General features: G+C 34.1%; 1 protein-coding gene across 1 annotated transcript in view; it reads right to left on the reverse strand.

The window, feature by feature from the left end:
• Positions 1-8,195: 8,195 nt before the first annotated feature.
• LOC112047963 (adenylate cyclase type 6) overlaps positions 8,196-16,375 on the reverse strand; it is a 104,083-nt gene continuing 95,903 nt past the window's right edge. Inside the window, exons 28-31 of the mRNA XM_052890775.1 lie at positions 15,232-15,356; positions 14,269-14,424; positions 12,865-13,069; positions 8,196-9,945 (exon numbers count right to left, since the gene is read on the reverse strand). Of these exons, the coding sequence (XP_052746735.1) occupies positions 9,554-9,945; positions 12,865-13,069; positions 14,269-14,424; positions 15,232-15,356 (878 nt within the window). The 3' untranslated portion in view covers positions 8,196-9,553. The remainder of the gene's footprint in view (positions 9,946-12,864; positions 13,070-14,268; positions 14,425-15,231; positions 15,357-16,375) is intronic.

Below are 16,375 nucleotides of genomic sequence, written 5' to 3' on the forward strand. Positions count from 1 at the left end.
ATTTAGCTGTCAGTACCTAGTACGTATTCGTAATCATACTGAAGTTTAAGGTAGTAGTATTCGTACTTGTAGAAGTACGAATACTACTACCTTAGACTTTTCCCAAGTTCTATTGGAGCCTTTGGAAGAGAGTCTTTTAATATGGGAATGATAAATTTATGTTTTGTATCAATTTGAAATTTAAACGGTATAACGGGTATCTACTCAGGTCTATTGGTCATAAGAGATTATGAAAAATCTTAGTTTCAAACGCTTCACTTTTGCTTGCTTATAAGATCAAAGTCGGATACAGAAGACAGTATTACTTGAAAGGGTGCGTTTTGTGAGCTTCTTCAATCTGGAGCCCTTCCCACGCTTAGCTTGGGGGCTCAAAAGCCCCAAAAGAGGTTTGCATTTTAAAATCATTGTTAAAAATTAAAAAAAAAACAGTAAGTATATTTATACCTACTATTTTTACTAAAACTATATAAATGAAAGTAAAATTTCGCGAAACAATGCGTTCCTATTTCTCTGGTTTTACATCCGTGTGGGGACCACAAAATAAATAATAGTAACAGAGTACTTGTACCAGTAATCGCAATCTAATCGATTAGATGAATAGTTCTCTATGATATAAGTAAATATCTAACATTTACGTTCAGGCAATATAAGTCTATATATCGTGCATACACAAATATATAACGGTCAAGCATATAAAGCACATAAATTGCAACGATTATATTATGATTAATATGTAGTGTATATTTAGTATACTCGAACGAAATTGTAATAATTAACTCTAAACACCAATCTATTTTATTTATACTTATTTATCTAAGTGCTTAGATAGTAGGTTGTTTTGGAATAAAGAAGACTGGTGAAATAATAAGTTAATTGTTTCATCTGATGATACACGTGTCTATTTGATGACAGTTGCATATTATATAGCTTAGTTGTATCGTATACGTACAATATAGATAGTATATATTTGACCCCAATTTAAGAAATTTCATGATAAAAGGGGATCTTCATTTAATTGACGTTTCAGTTCGATAGATAGGGATAGGTTGGGGTACATCTTTTGTTATTATTTATAGTATATATATAATTATTTTTTGTATTTAAATCAAGATAGTGGTAAGTTTAGTGTTTCAATCGTCCATTAGGATTACGTCTAATTAGGTAATATGACTTTCTTTTATATTCCTGATAAATGTCCTTTCTGTCAAAGTTTAGGTTTCATGGATGGAAAATTCTGATCCCCTGAATCTGATATTTTATGGAATAGTACGAAAATAATTAAAGATTTTCGGTATCAATTTAGACCTACGTTTTATATATGAATATTATTTAAATTTGCATAACGATGAATAGCTATAATGACAATACTCATGAGCGTATATTATAATTATAGGATATGTTGTGGAAAATCGATTGATTCTTTGTTTGATTCCAACCTTTAAAATAATTATTATTTTTGAATATATAGATAAATTTGTCCCATCTGTTCACCCCTAGGCGCCCGGGTGTTTCCTGCTTAATTAATACTGATAAAGAACCTGTGACGTAGTAGGGTTGGCACAATTTTCATTATTTATAATTAATATAATAATACAAACATGTATAGAATATCGAAAAATATGTAAATATTCAACTACTTGAATTTTATAATACATAAGGTTTTCAGAAATTTAGAACTCTTGGTCTAAAAAGGGTTTTATAAATAGGTAGTATACGAATATGATTTATGGTAAAGTGTTAATTATAGAATAACTTACATTGTTTTTTTAATAGATTATACATAGATAAATTTTATATAGTAACTATAATTATTTAAATAAAATTGTAAGATCGACTTCTGGTATAGTTAAAAGATTTCCAAGTTTACTGTTTCAACTACGTTTTTATACAGATTTTCTTAGAAAACGGACGTGTAACACGTTGTAAATGTTTTAGTTTAAGTATAAATGAAATTTTATAAATTTCTTAAAGGGTTATCAATTCTGTTAATCACCAATGCATGTTTTACAGTTCTCTGATCTAACTGGAGATTATGAACAAGGATTATACCATTACTTAATTTTGTAAAAATTTGGAAATACAAAGTAACCTTTTGAATTTTTATATTTTTAAGTTAAAATAGTAGTTGGGGAGCCCGTGGTCCTAAATATGGATTTACTCAAACGTCGCGGGGTTCTATTAGATTTATGAAGATTAAAGGTTATATATATATATATCCTGTTTCCGCTTTCAGCGGTGCGGAAAAAATCGGATTTTAAAGATAATTTTAATTACTTGCGGAAAATTATCAGGCAAAAACATTTTTGTTATTGTGGTAATTATTTCCTTAAAGGCAAAGAAAACATTTTACCACGCCCGTGTTATGATAAACGAAATACAACGGTTTTATGAAAAAACTATATATAACGTATTAAAAAAAAAAACCGTTTCCTTAGGCTACGCTCACAAGCAAGCAATACCTTACTCTGATACTCATGTGACGTGCTGGTTGTGTATGTCTGACGTTGTTTTTGTTTGCATTGCTCTAAAGGTGGGTACAGATTGGTGCAATGCAACATGTAATGCAACATGTAATGCAAGAATTTGACGTCCACATTGCTGCAATGTATCACGAATGCTCGTGGTTTGGACGCCTCGCGCGCACGAACTGCGCCTGGGTCGCGCACGCTCCGAGCGTTACAACTCGTGCGCGGTTCGATCCGAGATTTGTCGGTTTTTGGTATGAACACAAAGGGGCGCGCAGTGTGCGCAGGACTGAGCCGACTGATTCGTAGTCAATGCGCGTACCGCACGCGCCACACGTCCAAGGCAGCAGGGAACATGCAATGTAAGGCAGAATATTACATTACATGTTGTTTACATTACATGTTAATATTACATTACACCTTAAAGGTACACACTACTAACATAGACGAATAGTTGGTTGGAGGTAGTCAAAGTGTAAGTTATATTATGTTTATGTTTATCTGCCGCGCTCAAGTAAATTCAAAAGTCCCCTTTTGGACTCCTTTACCAAAGTTAAAGTACAACCAATTGTTTATGTATAATAAATACATACATGATCAAATATTTATAATAATTTCTCTGTTGTTCAAGCACTAAAAGCTTGTAGCTTTCGAGACTTATACAGTAGACTTTTCCCAAGTTCTTTTAGAGCCTTTGGAAGAGAGTCTTTAATACAGGAATGATAAATTTATGTCTTGTACCTATATCTATATTCGACGTTACCATTTTAAAATGGCAAAGGCGTAAAATAGATCACAAATTTTATTTATAAACCTAGATTTGGAATCTTAGTTTTTGAAATCCTAATATTAATCTAGAAGATATTCCATAATTTGAAATAAATATACGGATAATTAATGCGTAAAAACCATATACATACAATCTAATATGATATGAATATAATATTATATTATAGCGTTTTTATCTGCACTACCGTTACAGAAAATTTGTTTAATGTTAAGAATATTTTTATGTTCATATAATAAACGAACCATTAAGTTTTGGATAGGGCAAATAGACAATGTGTCATCCTTGCGAACCACAAATTGTTAGGTGTAATTTTAATTTGGTATCCAGTTAGCCACTGATCTGTGTTAATTTTTAACCTACCAGTTACCTATTTTTAATAATCTACAATTAAAATGAAATACAGTTTAAATATTAAGAAAATGGTTCATCTAAAGATAGGATGTAGGATCCTAAATTTGACCCTTTGTAGAATCCAAGTTATAACTAATAACACCAGATGAATTAAGTGAAGTGGCGGTTAAAAAATTTGGTAATTGTACTCCGTGCCTCGAATAAAGTCCCACGGCTAAAACGTGAACTAAAATTGACAGGCGACCCGTATTGTAAAAGTTTCCCTAAGTCTTACCCGGACCACATATGTATTATGTGTTCGGGCAATGAGGCATCGTCTTGAGAACCGGACCCCCACCCTAATTCTTAAGAGGAGGTTAACCACACAACGTCATATCGTAGATACTTTAACACTAAGCTGTATTCGGCCATGTTTTCTTCATCTATTGTTGTCTATGTTCGTAAAGATACTGGCGCCGCGTCTGCGGGACTTCTTTCACGACGCGGAGTCTAATTACTCGTAAGTTACATGATATTACCCGTAATATTATTCGTCTCGCTCTGCTAACATTTATAGATTTTAATATATAGATTTAAAGATCATAATGAGATTATTTCCATTTACTTTAAATGGTGGAGCAAGTTGGCGGTAAATACTACAGAAAAATATTGAACAAATTTGGCTGTTGCCTTGAAAGTTAAAATAAATTCATGCATTCATTAATTTTTATGATCTATTCACCTCTCTCTCCCCCTGGGGAGATGCTATGAGATTTTGCGCGAGGAACATATTTTTCATTTAGTCGATATATTTTTGCAACGCAACTTGCCTGCCAAATATTAATTTTACTCAATTTGGAAAAAGCTATGTCAATTAATTCTATAGGTTTTAAGCCGAAATAAAAAATATATATATTTATTTTAAAACATATAAATTCGCAGAACGAGGCTACTTTGGTATTTATGGCGTACAGGTATCTAAATGAGTTTGAGCGTACAGGTATCATGTTGCATTACATGAGCTTTGGTGACGCATACCTACTAATTAAATGTATAGTATTCATAACGAGGTTATTTTTTTATATAGAAATTTGCGTCCTGTAAGTACCTACTGCAAGTAAGTCCTGAATAAGAAACTTAAAAATAAATGTCACAGTTCGTGTCAAGGATGTTAGAAGAAAAAAAGAGGTAGGTCACATTAACCACAATTCGATGTTTACAACTGGCACACAAAAAATATTTTAGCAGCGTTGTCAACGGCTCGATGACAGTGTGGCGACAGAGCTCAGGTTTGCTAATTAGCATAGTTTATATAGCACATCTATCTCTTTTTTCTTCTAACATCATTGGTTCGTGTCACGAAAGTTTGCAGCTCCGAAGTTGGTGAAAATGAGTGCACATTACACAGCCATGCGCATATACGGGTCCGCGAATTTTTGGGAAGCCAACTCTTGAATTGCAGACTTAAATGGCAAAAAACACAATCACAATCACAATCTGATTTCCATAGAGATGACGGTGATTACGTACGTGTTACAAATTAAAAAAGTTAAAAATAATCATCTAAAAGCCCCGCATACACTGATTCAACTGACTGACATTGACATAAATTTTACTTTGGGACTCCTACACATCACATAGTATTAGACCCCATTCGCACGAGAGTTTTTTTAACGAACGTTAAAAAAGCGGTTAAAATATAGTATGAAGTTAAATGAAGGTCTATTTCCAACGTTGAAGTTTTAAAAATGCTGTCGTGTGAACTCAAAAACTCGGGAATGCATTTGTTGTATTTGAATGCTTTTTTAAAGTCCGTAAAAAAACTCTCGTGCGAATGAAGGCATAGAGCGTGCGAGACATAACAGAACCTCAAAAATGCATAATATTTATATAAATACGAGCTAATAATATAATCATTATTAGTTTGTCAAATATATCTTATCTAATGTTGAGATTGTTCCTTTGGTTGAGCTTGAGTTGGTAGAAAGAAATGCTTGATATTAGAAACTAAAAGAGACGATCCATTTTGAGCGTGGTACCCTATACAAATCGCAAAATAACAGATTTTGTTTTCATTTTGCCATTTGAATGTGCATGTTTGGATAAGGCAAGACGAGGTATTATTCGAAAGCTATTTTCGAAACAGCGCTATAATACCTCGCTATCAATAAGCCTGCTGCAATTTTTGTTGATAATAGAAACATTTAGTATTGAAATGAACGTTTTTGTCACTTTAAATTCAAATTCAAGTTTTAAGTTATTTGGTATTCTGATTTGTTCTGCGCCCATACAACATCGGAACGTCTCTTTTTGCCTGTATATCAAAGAAATGCAATAATAAAACTCTCTAAATTTAATCTTCGGTAACAAGATAAATAGGTAAGTACTTAAAAAAATATTTTGATATTAATAGCAGTCTTTTTTAGATTACAAATAAGGGAACGTCCACACCTTATGTAAGCATATATCCGCCAAATTTGAGCTCGAGTTAGTTACGCGACGCAGTCCCTACTGACTCGTATATTGAGTACTAACTGACGCCGCGTGATTTTAACTGCGTGGTTCCCGTTCCTGTAGGAATACGGGGATAATGTATATATATAATGTATACAGCCTTCCTCGATAAATGGGCTATCTAACACTGAAAGAATTTTTCAAATCTGACCAGTAGTTCCTGAGATTAGCGCGTTCAAACAAACAAATAAACAAACTCTTCAGCTTAATATTAGTATAGATTCCGTTCACTTGAAGCCAATAATATGGTTTCAAGTCTTACAGAGTAACGGACTAGCATGGAATCTGTGATATTTTGTATAACCGGGGCAAACTTAATATTGCCGGTTTTCACTCAGACACTCAGACCAATGTTACAAATGGACAAGTATCGCGCCCAAATTCAACAACAAAATTTCCTGTAATTTTTTTTCACACATCGAGAACATTTAACACCATCAAAAATATTCTGTGTCCTTAATCACAGAACTATAATTTTTCGCAATACACATAGGTAAGTGTAATTTTTACATAGACTCGCACACACTCGTTACATTGTTTTGATGACTGTTTTTTCAGAAGCATTGATTCTTTTTATATATTGTTTTTAATACAAGTTTGATATAATTAAGTTATTAATAGTTACAAATAAAACATAACTTCATCTTTTAGTGAAATAGAATAAATACCGTTTTTTATGGAAATTAACGACACAAACCAGAAATTTTAGGCAGCTCTTTTCACGACGAAAACGATTACAATAATGAAACATCGATTCTTTAGCAACAGTTTTTATAAACGCGTTAGATGGTTGATTCCTAATCTTTTAAAGAGGAGTAACGTCTAGCGAGTCATTTCCCTTTGTAATTGGTCTGAGGGCTCTTATAAGTGTTTGAGATAAACTGTTATAAAAGTTCACAAATGATTTCGGTGCCCCTTTGTAATTGAAATAGCCTCGCCACTGCCATTTATGCTAAAAATAAAATTCTGCTAAATATTAATTTAGTCGATAATATTGTACATACCTAACTGCTGGTACATAAGGTATGGACGCTACTTATGAATGTAAATTGATTTCATCCTCATATTGGAATCAAATGGTCACGTGTAAGTAAATTTCAGATATAGATAATGGGTAATAATAATAGTTGGTCGATCGTTGTTAAATTAATATGTAGGTAAGTTTTATCTGCATGTAGGATCCTTTATAAGGTTCACCGATGGTTATGTATAATTTAAGTAAAGTTCGAAAATATTATAGAACTGAAAACATTTTTGAATGAGTATGAAGCAGATTTAGATTGTCTGTAAGAAGTGTCTAAGGATATGATTTCTCATAATATTAAGTCGATAAACATATAAAAAAATACACTTTGTAGGTATTTGGACGGTTGAGGGTCTGGAATCTGGACACTTGAAATCTGCTACTACTGCTAGTTCCCATGGTTTCCCTATGTAAGGAGCATAGGACAGACAATGTGTTAGCCATTGTAAAATGAGGAATGAAGAAGAATAAAATATACAAGTACATCTTGCACGAGAGTGACTCCTTATAAAGGAACCTACAGACCGACCGCGGTTTTTCGACTTCCGAAGAAATAGGAAATTTTCAAGTTTTGAAACATTAAATATGTTTGATTATAGACGCTAATTTAAATACTTAGTTATTTTGATTATATCTAAAACATCTATGCGATATATGGCTTTTTTTGGATTTTTCTTTTTTTATAGTTTCTACGCGTAACATTCAAGAAGCCGCTATTCTACTTATACAAATAAGCTCACATCTTAATGATCTAATACAACAGAAAAAAAAATTAGCGTTGTGGACGAACTGCTTGCGTTAAAATTATTGATTCAATGTTTTCCAAATACAAGTAAAAAAAAATCTGTTTTGAAAATTAACCAACATTAATATTTGCACATTTATTGACATCATTAATTTTTATTAATATCATTAATTTTATCATAAATGCATTTGACAAGAAACAATGCGGACTCCAAGAAATACAAATATATTATATGAATATGTTTGATAATACAAACAATTTCACAATTTAATAAAGAAATAAAATTCAAAATTTCTGTTAGTAGTTTTAAATTAAAAGATTCTCATTAAATGCATACATAATTATATTATACGGTAAATATTTTGAAAAGTAAATTTAAAAATTTTGTCTGTCTGTTTCTTCCGACTAATCTCTGAAACGACTGAATCAATTTTAATGAAGCTTTTATGATAAAATTAATAAAAAGCAGCGACAACGACTTCGTAATACTCGTTACATTTTTATATCGGCATATTAATATGGTGCTTTTATTTTCGTAAATATGACCTAGATACTATTAATATTTAAATAGTTACGTCTTTTGTGTTGTTTTGTCTATGCAGGCTGCAAAAATGTTTTAAATTTTCAAACCTCTACTTATCGCCAAAAATATTAAGTACTAGTTTCCGGTTTCAGATTAGATGATGACCGACACGACTAAGTCGCGTTAAGACGTTAAAGTGGTTTAAGGCCAATGCTTTACTATAGCGCGTATACACTTGCTTTCGGAAGTGCGTGTAAGTGTGTGATATAGGCGCGTTTATTGCGAAATGCGCAACTCGAACGATCATTGACGAACTTACGAGTAAAATCTCGTGAAACCGTGTTGATACTGACTAAGTTCTATCGGTTCGAGCGAACACGCTAGCATAGGCCTTAGTTAACGAGTAAGGTTTTATGAAGCGCGAAATAAAACGCGCAGGAGAAAAACGATAATCTGAAACCACTCTAAATGCCGATATAAGAACATTGCTTAAAAGAGATACGTAGCAAAGCGTTAATATATGAAACATTCTACTATTATATGAGCTTTGAATCGATTAAATACCAACGTGGTGTAAATTTTAAACAACAAGTGGTAATACATCAATTGACGTAAAACGCGACATCTATCTGTATAACCATGTCCCCGCGTCGAAATATAATCACAACCACGAATAACACAATCCGCGTTTACATTCAATATCAATAAATTCGTAGGTTTTTCACGCAGATACAAGTGGGAACCACATATCGCGTTGTAATTCACTGTCAGCAATATAGTCACAATCAGTCTTTATTGTTAACAGTTATGAAATTCTATAGTACGTATTATCCGGATGCCTAAATATACCACGCGACAATAATTCAATGCGCGCGTGGCTTAGAGTTAGTCACTTCAGGAGGGTGAATCTTATCAGTATGTCAATCCGGTAATAGTCAATTCCGAGAGGTCATATCCGAGATGAGTCTCTTGTCAAATCTTATCTCAAGAGACACTGCCATTATTATTTTTTGTTAGTACTTACGTCATTAAAATGTTTTACATTATTACATTATATAATATTTAAACTACAATAATATGTTGAATACTCAACAGCTAAGATTCAAATCTTAATCTAAAATACGTTATTAAACGAGTTCTTAATAATAAGTAGACATGAAATTTACGGTGTGCCATTGAATGAACGTCCGTGAACACTTACAGGAGACGTGTTCAATCGGGCTCGTTGTTTCCTGAAGAGGAAGTCCTGGAGTCGCGGGCCTCCATCTTCAAGTAATGCCTCTACGTCATTACTGCTCTTCGACATCTGAACGGGTGACACATCCGCAAAGGACTTCTTTCTCTTTACGATTTCGTTGCTGTAACTGATATAGTCAGTTGAATATGCCTTGGAGCGGAAGATCGAGTCGTCGACAGGCACCGGTGACTCAGTCAGGGAGGCCGGGCGGAGGAACATTTGCTCGTGAAACATGCTGTCTTGGACAGTGCTTGCGCTGTCCAACGAGGTCGAACTCTCGTCGGTTATGTTTATGATGACAGAGCCGTCTGGGCTCCCTGGAACAAAATAATCATAACTTATTACTGTACCTACCAAGTCATCAATCGTTCAATGATAGACTCACAACTAAGTTGATAACGCAATTACTAATAATAAGCGTAATACTACTGCTGGCAAAATTCAACAAATCAATTGACAAAATGTCGTCTACATAATAAGATACAAAGTACAAATGTCATCCGGTGCTTACTGGTGGATATCATATAGTATATAGATGTGATTTTGTTAATTGATTTGTCGTTAATTCCCAAATAGTGAATAGGCCAGCTGGTATGATAAAAGAGTTTTAATAAGTGTGTTTAAATAGGTAATTTGTTCGAGAGTTCGATTCCTGAAAATATCTGTCATGACATCCACAGAACACAGAACGCTAAAGCTAACACTTGATTCTCTTTCTCTCATCTCTTTACAGAGCCTACGCGTGAGGTTTTTTTTTTGGGAATGCGACGGATTCTATCTATTCGTCTATTGTATTCTCTGTCTACGTTAATAACTGAAGGACTTTTTTAAAGAAATCTTTCAAAAAACCGGCCGAATGCGTATCGGGCCACGCGCAAAATAGGGTTCCGTAGATTAAGTTAGCACTGTAATCTCCTATATAACGCACAAAAATACCGATTACCATATCCCATACCATGGGATAGACGATGAAAAATCACTCACTTTGCATGTAAGGAAGGAATCCAAAATTTTTTTTTCATTTTACATACGTAATTAATATACATTCCCATACAAAATTTTTCTATTTTAAACAAACTCTGAGTTATCTGACGGACAACTTTATCTTTTTAATTAACAACGGAATTATTATGCAATTTTCGATTACCAACTACGTTTTTTAAGTTGGTCGACTATTACACATTAAATAGCGATACCGTTTAGCCTGTAGAGATTGGGAACAATTGACTTTAACAAAAAAACTGTTAAAAGCTTAATATTTTACAAACGATCCCTAAATGGAAAAGTATTGGATCCCTAAATGGAAAAGTATTGGAAGAACCCCTCCTATATTTTAAAGACCCATCCAACAATACCCCACATTATGAGATAAACGAGAAAAAAACTTATCTCCACTTTACATGTTGGGGAGGAAACCTAAAAAAAATACTTTTCAAGATTTTATTTTACGACTAGGGTTCCTTGTGGACTACGGAATCTTAAAAAACGAACCATTAGTTTAATAGCTCACAATCAATGATTTTATTAAAAGACTAGCTGACGCCGCGCGGTTTCACCCGCGTGATTCCCGTTCCCGTATAGCAATACGAGGATAGTATATAGCCTATAGCCTTCCTCGATAAATAGGCTATCACTGAAAGAATTTTTCAAATCGGACCAGTAGTTCCCGAGATTAGCGCGTTCAATCAAACAAACAAACAAACAAACTCTTCAGCTTTATAATATTAGTATTGATATGATTTATGTGTTTCGGTACAACAAATCTAAAGCCAAACCGACTCCCTGGAATAGATTGACTATACCACATATACAATTAACACGTTCGCTACGGCACTGAATTTTCTGTACTTTCCCCTGGTGCGGAACGAGGTTTTTTGACCTCGTACTAAAACTTTCTGTGGTGCGGAACGAGGTGTATCAACCTCGTAACTTTTACGAGGTCAATTGACCTCGTTCCGCAGCGCACGTGTTAATAAAGTTTCAGCTTTCTAGTCATACTAGTAGTAGTAGTTTCGAAACTAGTATTATAACTGGTTTTTCTCCTAACTGTACAATTGCCGAGGTTTTGTCGGTTAAAAATACTAAACTAATCAATTATTACTGTAATAATAACAAAAAAGGCAATTGTACGATTTACTGTGACTACTAAACTATGAACATATTATGTTCAAGATCAGAAATTAAATTGAATTAACAAAGACGATTTATTATGAAAGAATATTTAATCATAAATTAATAACCATGTTGTGCTTATTAAAAAACATTATTCTTTTAATAAACTAAAAAATACAAAAATAATAAAATGACTTATGTTAAGTTTTTACGTAAAATAATTGTTCCAGGTAACAATTGAGTCAGACTATGACGTCACGTCTTCGTTACAGCCTTTGTACTCGTTTGTAATTGTGCTTTTTTGGTGTAGGTACTTCTGAATTTTCTTCCGACACGGCTCTTCTCATTGAACTGATCTTACTCTGACATTTTCTTGTCTATAATTTTAAATATTAATTATATTGAATTAATGCTAGTTTTTTGGTCAAACTTTATAGTTGTTCTATTTATTATTTTACGAGTAAATTGTTATCAAGGATAAACTGTTTCAAAATATTTTTTTATCTGAATTTAAAAGGAAGTCACTCAAAACTTTCAATGGGTCCTATTTTTTATTCAAAATAATTAAATTCATTGTTTAAAATCAATATCAATTAATAAAATACAATCGATGTTTCGAAAAACTGCGCGGGTGTAAAATCGTGCGTGCGGAGAAGTGACATGAATCAGTCGTGGGGTTTTCATTCATCGCTACCTCATCCCCCACCCCGCGCGCAACATCGGGAGTGCTACGAACGAAGTTGCCTCGCTATTGTATGTTATTTCAGAAGATCTAGTCGGTCTTGTTGTGCTTGAACAGTGCCTTCGGACGTCTTTAGTGATAGTAGAAGGTCAGTATTAGAGAAGAACCTCGCCCATCTGTTTATTGGATGAAAATTGTTTTCAAATTAGTATGTTAATATATATATATCTATATATATATATATATATATATATATATATATATATATTTATATATATTGCGAGTAGGTGGCTTAAAAAATTCCTGGCCAAAGTACTATTAATGGTACCTTTAATGATAGTTTGGCCAGGAAATTTTTGAAATGATAATGGGTGAAGGTCGTTTCTAATACGGATCTTAGACTATGAAGATCAACAAGAAAATAGGATTTAATGCTGCTTACCCATTGCCGCCGAAGTTTGCGGTGACGCTCCGCCATCGTCATCGGTGTGTATCTCTGACAGAGTCTCAAGAGGACGGTGGTCCTGCCTTCGCTCTTCATGGTGCTCCCTGCTGCTGGGCCCAGCGCCGTTGTGTGACGAAACGCCAGATGTTGAGGGCCCAGCGCCGTTGTGTGACGAAACGCCAGATGTTGAGGGTATTGGGTTCTGTGAAATTAAAATGTAATTACATCATCTTGTTAATATCTAGAGAGTTGTGGTAGCCCACTGGATATGACCTTTGCCTTCTATTCGAATGGCGTAGGTTGGAATACTGACTGGGGCTTGCACCTCCATTTTTCCAGTTATGCGCAATTGAAGATATATCACGTATCTCAAATGGTGAAGGAAAAGCATCACGAGGAATCCTGTATACCTCAAAATTTTCTCTATTCTCTACGTGTGTGAAGTCTACCAATCCACAATGGGCCAGTGTGGTAGTCTAACCCCTCTAATTCTGAAAATCGTGCTCAACAGTAAGCCGAATATAGGTTGTCAATAATGAGGTTATTATCGGACATGACGATCTACAGAATCACCTATTAGTGAAAGTTCAATTTCAAAACTCCTCTGTTATTGCTATTATAAAAAAGTAAGCAAAGACTCTAATTCAGTACCTATTTTTGTTTGGGCTAAAAAAATCGTGTTTTTTTTCTTTCAAGAATATATTCTGGTTGACCGAACTTTGCTCTGTATTTTTCTATAAATGAAACCTAGCTAGGTCGATTTATCGCCCCAGATACTTTCTTCATACTAAATTTCATAAAAAACAAGAATTTACCGTTTAAAGGTGCTATATTAATAAATTCCTCGGTGCCTAAAGACAAAAGTCTTCGAAAAGTGCACGTTGCCAGTGATGATCTATGGTTCCGAGACTTGGTCGCTAACTATGGGCCTCATAAGAAGGCTCAGAGTCACACAGCGGGCGATGGAACGAGCTATGTTAGGAGTATCTCTGCATGATCGAATAAGAAATAAGGAGATCCGCAGAAGAACCAAAGTCACTGACATAGCTCAACGAGTTGCGAAGCTGAAGTTGCAATGGGAATGCACATAGTTCGAAGAGCCGATGGGCGTTGGGGTCCCAAGGTGATGGAATGGCGACCTCGCACTAGTAAGCGTTGGTCGACCCCCCACCAGGTGGACTGATGACATCAAGCGAGTCGCAGGGATTCGCTGGATGCAGATAGCTCAGTATCGTGATGTTTGGAAGTCCCTACAAAAGGCCTATGTCTTACAGTGGACGTCCATCGGCTGATATGATGATGATATTACTAAAAACTCTAAGTCTGGAATTGGAAAGTGGCTGTCTAAATGTCTAGTTATATTGAGTAGAGAAAGTACTCATAATATATTGTGAAACATACCGCATATATGTCCTCTGTTTCCTCTTCGATGATAGTCACGCCGATGCCCTCCAAGAGGTAAGTTACCATATTGCCCTTCCCCTTCACATTGACGTTCCCGCGGCAGGTGAGCTTGTAGCCACGCGTAGCCAAAATGTCATACACTTCCTTAGTGACCTGAGTGAGGTTCGCAACAGCGGTTATAGTATAACAATATTATTACCCTCCTATATTATATTATTTAAAAGGCAAATTATTTCGCTATCAGCTATTATAAACATTAAATAAATGTTAATTAAAAATCTACAATAAATTGTGGTACCACAGCAATCGCAATGCTGATAAAAAATATTAATATTAAAAAATCTAGTAGGTCCGATCGACCGTAGGATTAGGCAAAGTCTTTTTCTTTTGCCTAATTCTGTGTGAACTTTTGACTCACAATCTTGATGAGAAATCGCTGAGACGCTTAAGATTACAGATAAACCGTATATAAAATCTGTCTGTTACAGGTCGCACTTGCTTACTTCTAATTCATTTTGTGTGTTATAGTTATTAGGACAAGTTTATAGAAAACAAAAATGTTTTAACTGCGAATCCAGAGCGCTTTAGCTGGTTTAAAGTAACTAGCAATTCCTACAAAATTCTCTAATAAAGCTTAGTGTGACCTGTAATAATTATTATCATACATATTTAACACAGACGTAGAAAAACATGTAATTTTTCAACCTGACGCATATACATATTAACAAACTGCGATTATATTTATCACTACATATATATGTAATATATATATGTAGTGTACATATATATATTACATATATATGTAATATATATATGTAGTGTATATTATGAAAAAGCGGAAAGATAAAGAATTTCATTGAAAATATGGATTCATAAATCAATGTCATAGACACTACGCAAGCACAATGTTGTACATGCGTCAGGGTATATTTATATACTAATGATATTATTTTTATTTACCTGGATTTCGTTGATTATCCCGGTGGAGTCCATTCGCGAAGCAACGTTGACGGCATTCCCCCAAATGTCATATTGAGGCTTTCGTGCCCCAATGACACCTGCAACGACAGGCCCGATGTTGATGCCTGATCAAACGAAAGACTCTCTTTGTTAGCTCTGCCAATTAACTCTTTTGTTCCTTACTAAATAAATATGGATACGTCAACGACTATTTTTGTCTTACAGCTGAGTCTAACAGAGTGTGTCCAATAGAATATTCTATATAATTCAAAATCAAAGGTATTAAAATACATTATTTTTAATAAATAACATTCTGGCTCGAGTGCATGGCTAAATCTGTCAAATACTTTTTAATAGGCTTGAGATTGGTCCGAGAGTTGGTGAACATTATTGGGTATGTATTTATTGAGCCTATTCCTCTAAAGGTTACCGGGGGTAGGTACAAATTGACATATGATTTTAACGTAAGTTAAAAGTAAGTAAGTGTCAATTTCAGTCCAACTAACATTATCAAAGGGAAAAATTTTAAATTATTTAAATAACGATAATGATTTTGGGAAAACGGTAAAATGGGTCGATACCATTAGTTCGTTAGTAAAATTATTTTAAAATATGGATACGACAACGTAAACGCGTAAGCGACACAATTTAATTATGGAATAGTATTATAAAGTGACGTAGAAACAAGTAATTTTGTAATCGTAAGCGACATCGCAAACACGTTAACCTAATCAAATTAAGACAGTAAATTGTTGTAATTAAATGATCAAATATCTAATTCTATGTTAAGTTTCAAAAAATATTTGCCAACTCTCAAAATAGATGCGCGCTGCGAAATAATTGACTAAAGTGTTTTTCAGATAGCATAGCTACCTACGGTGACAGTCGCCTGTATGACGTTCACAATAAGTACTATTATCGTTAATCGCGACAAACTTACAAGAGTGAAACGAACTGTCATCCGCACCATCCTACATGAAACGAACTGTACGTATGTTTTACTTGCTATCCCTTTCATCGCATAACGACTAAAGAGAGATGCATTTTAGATTAGTGGTCAATTATATTATATTCCTCGTCTCGAGACAAAACGTTGATGTCTGATAGGCGTGCTGTTATAACAAATTTGACACATATCAGACAT

Source organism: Bicyclus anynana, chromosome Z (genome assembly GCF_947172395.1).
Source record: "Bicyclus anynana chromosome Z, ilBicAnyn1.1, whole genome shotgun sequence".
Classification (NCBI taxonomy): domain Eukaryota; kingdom Metazoa; phylum Arthropoda; class Insecta; order Lepidoptera; family Nymphalidae; genus Bicyclus; species Bicyclus anynana.